The following is a 6801-nucleotide window of genomic DNA, read 5'->3' as shown; positions in this document are numbered from 1 at the left end:
AGGCCAACCCAATGGAGGCAATTCCCCAGTTGAGGCTCCCTCAACCCGGGTTTGTGAAGTTGACACTAAAGCTGTCCAGCACACTAACTTTGATCCTTTTGGCTTTCTGAATCTACTATCTGCCTTATTTTTAAAACTTACTAACTCTAATAATATAGTTGCATGAATATATTTCAGAAATGAATAAAAAATGGCTATTTTTATATACATTGAAGGTAGTATTTTTCTATTCATTTGAAACCTATATAAATATTTTAGATTAAAATTTTAATGTAAGTTGTTTAAAACTGTACCATACTTGTTTTTGAGGCATGTTGATGGGTCTTTAAAATGGTAATCACTGTTCCATGCATTTGTATTATTTACTTATCTCTCACTTGATTAGCTGTGTAGAGTTCTTAATTTAATAAGAACAGGAAAAACAGATAAAATGCTGCCAGAGCAATTTGCAGAGTTCCTAGAGTAGAAAACAGAAAATGAGGTCTATCGTGCTCCTCCTCCCTGCCTCTTCTGCCACCTTCGTTTTCAGTTCCGTGTGTGTAGTAGATACTTGCTGAATGGTTTTCTTTTCAGTATTTTTGTTGAACTTAGAAAAAAAAGTAGGTTTGCTGCACTTAATGACTTCCTTCCTTCCTTCCTTCCTTCCTTCCATTTTTTTATTACCTTTTAATATGTGGAGGCACAGGGGAGAGCTAATTTTCCCACAAGAAACGGGCCTTTCCAGTGCTTATTTATATTTACAGGATGGTTTAATCCAACAGTGTGGTGAGACAGTGAAGGAAACAATGAATGTGAAAACTGTGTGTGGCTATTACACATCATCAGGGACCTATAGATTAGATTCTGTAATGAAAAAGTGAGTTGCTTTTCTGTTTTTCTTCAATCCTACTTCTGGAATTTGGTTGCTTTGATTTCTTAAGAGAATGTAGTAAGAAACAATTATGAGGGAAGATAAAGTAATAGCCCTTTTTTCTTTTGAACTAATTAATAAATTCCTCTGAAGCGTTGGCCTGGTCAGTGATCACAGGTGGGTGAAATATCCTTATCAAACTGTGGTCACTATTTTTTAAATTTTATTTTATGTGTATGAGTGTATTGCCTGCATGTGTGTAAGTGATTCGCCTGAAACTGGAGTTGCAAATGATTGTTAGCCCCCATGTGGATGCTGGGAATTGAACCTGGGTCCTCTGCAAGAGGAGCCGGTACTCTTAACCACTGAGTCATCTCTCCAGCTCCCGTGGTCACTATTTAGGGAGTAGGCAGCACAGATGTTAAATTAAGGTAAAACCTTGAGCATGGCCTAGCGCAATTAACACTGTTTTCATTTTAACTATAAGACCTACTCAATAAGCTGTAAATACCTAATATATACGAAATAATCACACTTTAATTTCAGGTGCCTAGAGTGGCTGCTAAACAACTTGATGACTCACCAGAATGTTGAGCTTTTCAAAGAACTCAGGTATTTGGAGTCTAAGTAACTTTACAGTTAATTGTCTTAAAATAATGTTTTTCTTTTGTTCAAATGTTCAAGATACTTTTGTAGAATACACACACACATGCACACATGCACGCAATTTAATAAGAGGTACCTTGACTACGTTCATGACTCAAATACATGCTGCACCTGCTTCTCTGTTGTCAGTGATCAAATTGATGTCTGTTGTTCCAACAGTTTAACAGAGTACACTGATGCTGTAAGACTGTTCCAAGTGTAAAGTGCTTCTCACTTCTGCCAGGTTCCTGGAGCATCTAAAAGTGATAGCTTGAAAATTATTGTCATAGAGACGTTAGAGAATTTTTGTTGTTGTTGGGTTTGGGGTTTTGTTGTCTTGTTTTGGTTTTGGGGTTTTGTTGTCTTGTTTTGGTTTTGGGTTTGTTTTTTTTTGGTCTCTTTGAAACAGGGTCTTCCTGTAGCCCCAGCTGACCAGGAACTCATTATGTAAACTAGGCTGGCCTTGGACTTAGAGATCCGCCTGCCTAAAAGCATGCTCACCACCACACCCAACATGTTTTACAGTTTTTACAGTCCAGTAGATCTCAGCCAGGTAGAGGCACTTGCTTGCAGGTGTGTCAATGACCTGAGTTCTGTCCTCAGAGACCCAGTTTTTAAGAATTGTCCATTCACTTTGACATATGCATTGATACTGCATGTACCTGCACTCAAACACATCCTCGCAAAATAAAATAAATGAAATTTTTAAAAATGTTTACCAGCTGATGAAATTAAATTCAGTTCGGTTGGCCTTTTGAAGCTGCATCTCCTTACTTTAACATTAGCTCCCTCACCCCTTCCCTTCCCTCTCCTCCCCTCCCCTCTCCTCTCTCCTTCCCCTCCCCTTCCTGCTCTCCTTCCTTCCTTCTTTCCTTCCGTCCTTCCTGAATGTCCCTTGCATCAAAGATATATCTTTCAGGGCCCTGCAGTGAAGGATTCAGAGATGTCTGTGGTATTTTATACTACCTGAGCTTATCTGCAGCAGTGAGACCAAGATACCATGATGGGTCTACAAATTCTGGATGGAAACAAACTTTTTTAAATTTTTAAAAATTTATTTTTATTTTATGTGTTTGAGTGTTATGTGTAAGTGCACCATGTCTGTACGATGCCCATGGAGAACAGAAGACGGTGCCCTTTTCTCTGGAACCAGACTTACGGATGCTTGTTAGCCACCATATGGGTGCTGGCAACTGAACCTGGGTCCTCTGCACTTAACCACTGAGACATCTCTCCAGACCCCCAAAAAACTTGTGAAGGATATGGGGCACGAGTGTTGTGAGCGTGCAGTGTCTTGATGGAGGCATTTCACAGCTTCCAGCAGGGGGACAGGTTAGAGTTCCCGTTGCACTTCTGAAGGAAGAAAGCAGGTCATAGTGGGATCGTCTTTAAAATCTAGGAAAGCAGAAAACGGGGAAATAAGAGCCCATGGCCAGTGATAACCATCTCTACTCCAAATTAGCCTGCATTTTTTCATTTTCCTCTAATGAAAACATATTTTCTGACTGCAGTTCTTTTAAATCTGGATATTGGGCCTGGGGGGATGACTCATGCAGACAATACACTCATACACATAAAATAAAAATAATAAATACTTAAACCTGGATACTAAAGATCCATTTAATCAAATATAGTGGCCCATCTCTAATCTCGGCACTTGCAAGGCTGATACAAGATGGATAGCAAGTTTGGGGACAGGCTGTTCTATATAGCTGTGTCCTGCAGGGATGGGGTTGGGATCTTGAAGATCCAGCTATTTTAGTGAATTCTAAGCAATGTTATTCTTGTTTTTCATTTGTACATAGAAATGTGGGTAGGAAGGCAGAGGGGCCTGCTGGTTTGACCAAGTCAGCAAGTCATCCCATTTCACCTACAGCAAGGGGATCAGGGCTCTGTGTGCTGTCCCTTTCCAGCCTGGTGTCACAATGAGAAGCATTGTGTTCAGATGGATTGTTAACTGAGGTGCTTTGTCATGTTCAAATAGACTGCTGCCTTTTTTATCTCCATGTTTTCATTTGACAGAGAATTAAAGGTTTTAGGGCAGGTGGGATGGCTCAGCAGCACAAGCCTGATGACCTGAGTTCCATCTCCAGAACCATGGGTAGAAGGAGAGAACTAACTCACAGTAGTTGTCCTCTGACCTCTGCATGTGTACTGGGGCACATGTGTGTCTGTATTCACACACATACATCACACACAGATACTAAATTTTTTTAGAAGTTTATAGCTTACAAGAGTCCTTCAGCTACGTGAAGAAAAGCTCACTCCTGTGCTTTATCTTTTCCAGTATAAGCATCATGAAACAGTTCATTGGTTCATCTAACTTATTTGTGATGCAGGTGGAGATGGATGTTATATACAACTCTTGAAAGGTACCGACGTATATGTGCAGGTATATTACTTAAGGTTGCTTACCATGATGAAAATCTGGTAGCAGTCCTTCTGAGTGTTAGAGACAGTGGAGGAACTACACAGCTGCTTGGATCACTGGGGTTTTGCTCAGTAAACACATCATCAACTGAAATATAGCTGTCAAGAAAGCATTTATTCTACCTGATTTCCTGAGCACCCTGCTGAGCCACACCCTTCTGGAACATGCTCAGAACGGATACTTAGCCTGCAGTTGGCCACATCACCTAAGCCAGTCCTGTTATATCATTAAGTGTTGTGCATCTTCTGTAATTTGTTGTGCCATCCTGAAGTAAAGCAGTGTGGTCCATGGCACACTTCTGCACCATTGTGAAGTTGAACAACCTACGTCAGTTTCCCAAACTATCTCAAGCCAGCGGCCATATGCCAGAGCCGTACATATTTAGATTTAGGGATTCGTGACTATTTTTCTTGAGGTGGGGCCTCACTCTGTAGCCCACACTGTCTTGGAAGATATTATGTAGCCCAGATTTACCTCAAAGCTTGAAGCAGTTCATCTGCCTCAGCCTCCCATTTCCTAAAACTACCAAGTCTGGCTTTATTTCATACTTTTGATGGATTTTAGGTCTAATTTTATTTCATAGTTCAAAAAAATACCAATTGTTACACTTTGCATGTGGGCGAGGCTTAGAATCTATTAGAGCAGACTTGAGCGAAGCCACTGCTCTCACCACACTGTGCGTCGTCTGTGTCTGTGGAGTCCCATCTGCCCTTGAGGCAGTTGTGAAGCTGCGGTGTAGTCTTTGGATAGTGTTTCTGTGGTAGAGATGAGGCGCCATTGCTAGTTTTTTCAAGGAAGCTTAGCGTCTGACTGTTGAACTTTCTAAGAAGAGGGTGGAGACGTGTCCGAATCTCTGTGAGCTGCCGTTGCTCTCGTCTCTCAGTGCAGCTGCGGTGATGCAGGACTGGTCGGTAAATGCTGGTGCTTGTGTGGTGCTTAGTGCCAGCACTGTGTTAAACATGGTGCACACATGTTCCTTCAGTGATCTGCAAATGAAGAAATTAAAACCTAGAGAAATGGGTGATGTGTTTAGCTGCTGAGTGACAGGTGGAGGATTGAAAGTCTGAACTCTTGACTACTCTGTGCACTGCCTCAACAGCCCTGGGACAAAGGGAGTCCTTTTCCCATATTAAATTTCTTTTACAATCTTACGTAGTGTTTAGTGAGTAGAATAAATTGGTAGTTACTAATGTAGTAGTTAGGTTAAAGCTGTGCCTGTTTAATTCACTGAGGTGTGACCATTACTTTTTTTCAGGGATTAGTGTGCTTTATGGTGCATATTTCCAGTTTTAAATCACTGGACCTCCATTTCCTGCCATGATGAATTTAAAGCTTTAGTAGTAGGCTCCTTTGAATTGCTTGTAAAATACAATTTTTTAGGAATTAGTTGATAGAGTGCTTGCCTAACATGCACAAAGCCCTAGGTTCTACTTCTAGCACTTAGAAAACCAGGCATGGTGGCATATGCCTGTAATCCCAGCATTCTGCAGGGGTTTCAAGGCCATCCTCAGCTACATAGTAAGTCCAAGGCCAACATGGGCTACCCAGACCTTGCCTCAAAAAAAAAATAGTCTCTTTAAAGATGGGACTGTTTGAACATATACTCAGAGTTATGAAGCCTTATAACTTTTTTCTTGCTTTTTTTTAACCTAGTGGATGTTCCTTCAGCTAGTGCCTTCCTGGAATGGATCTCTAAAGCAGCTTTTGACAGAAACAGATGTCTGGTTTTCCAAGCGAAAAGAAGGTATATCTGAATTTTTTTTGAGAGAGAACTTGTCTTTTTTTTTAATGAAATTTCTTTTTTTTAAAATACTATTTTTATTTTATGTGTATGAGTGTTATGCCTGCATGTCAGTAAGTGCATCCGTGTCATGCAATGCCTGCAGAGGACAGGAGTCAGATTCCCTAGAGCTGGAGTTAGAGACAGTTGTTAGCTGCCGTGTGGGTGCTGGGGTTTGAACCCAGGTCTTCCGCAAGAACAGTCAGTGTCCTTAATCGCTGAGCCATCTCTCCTGCCCTTAATGAAATTTCTTAAAAGCAGGCCTTGGCTTTTATTTACAGACTTAGTTATAGAGCTGGAAATCACCTTAGCAGTTTACTAATTGAGCCTCTTATTAACAACAGAAAGCTAACGCTAGGCAAGGAAGCATTTGCAGTGGCTGGGAATGTTCACGTCACTGCTCCTGGAACTATAGCAGACTCTGATACCCAGACCTACCGCCTTTCCCCATTTTGTCAGCAGTAGATTTTAGAACCACTCTTGTTTGTTTAGCCATGTTGGATTTCCCACGTCGGCCATGTGTTTCGAACAACAATTCTAAATGATGCCTGTGGATGGCATCTGTGTGGCACAGATGGAAAGTAATGTATAAATAGTGCACATACACACGTGTGCTGCATGCAGTGTGTGAGGCACTCATATCTTCCTTCAGGTACATAGTGGAGATAGATTAAGATTACTTAATGATCAGTTGTGTTTGGTTTTGGGTTTGGAGGAGGGGTTGTTGTTTGGGTTTAGTTTCCTAAGAAACCAAGCTGACTTGGAACTCTAGGCAGTTCTGCCTCAGTCTCCCAGGTGGGGTAATAGATGTGAGCCACTGCACCTGGCAGAATGAACTGTTGAGAGGTTTCTCTGTGTAGAAGGGAGTAGGCAGTATGTTTATTTCTTACTTTGCTAAAACAAAAGTCTTGAGAACTAAGCATGAGTTCAGGCCAGCCTGGTCTCTGTAATAAGCTCCAGGCAAGCCTGGGTTACATTGTGAGACCCTGTATCAAGAAACCAAATAAATTTGAACAAACTTCAATTGACCGTGAGTAAAGAAGTTGATAAATCATAGCCTTTAATTCACGATTCTCTTAGTTCTCTGTTACTTTG

At 41.1% G+C, this 6801-nt stretch overlaps 1 protein-coding gene across 1 annotated transcript in view; it reads left to right on the top strand.

Annotated features, from left to right (window-relative positions):
- LOC103733463 (germ cell-less protein-like 1) overlaps window positions 1-6801 on the top strand; it is a gene marked incomplete at both ends in the record, with an annotated part of 22653 nt that overhangs the window by 6437 nt on the left and 9415 nt on the right. The window contains 4 exon segments of the mRNA XM_008832255.1: window positions 744-856; window positions 1397-1462; window positions 3783-3867; window positions 5580-5668. Coding sequence (XP_008830477.1) covers window positions 744-856; window positions 1397-1462; window positions 3783-3867; window positions 5580-5668 — 353 coding nt within the window.

Source organism: Nannospalax galili, unplaced genomic scaffold, assembly GCF_000622305.1.
Source record: "Nannospalax galili isolate Female #2095 unplaced genomic scaffold, S.galili_v1.0 scaffold2756, whole genome shotgun sequence".
Lineage (NCBI taxonomy): Eukaryota > Metazoa > Chordata > Mammalia > Rodentia > Spalacidae > Nannospalax > Nannospalax galili.
This window is presented reverse-complemented; position numbering and strand designations above follow the sequence as displayed.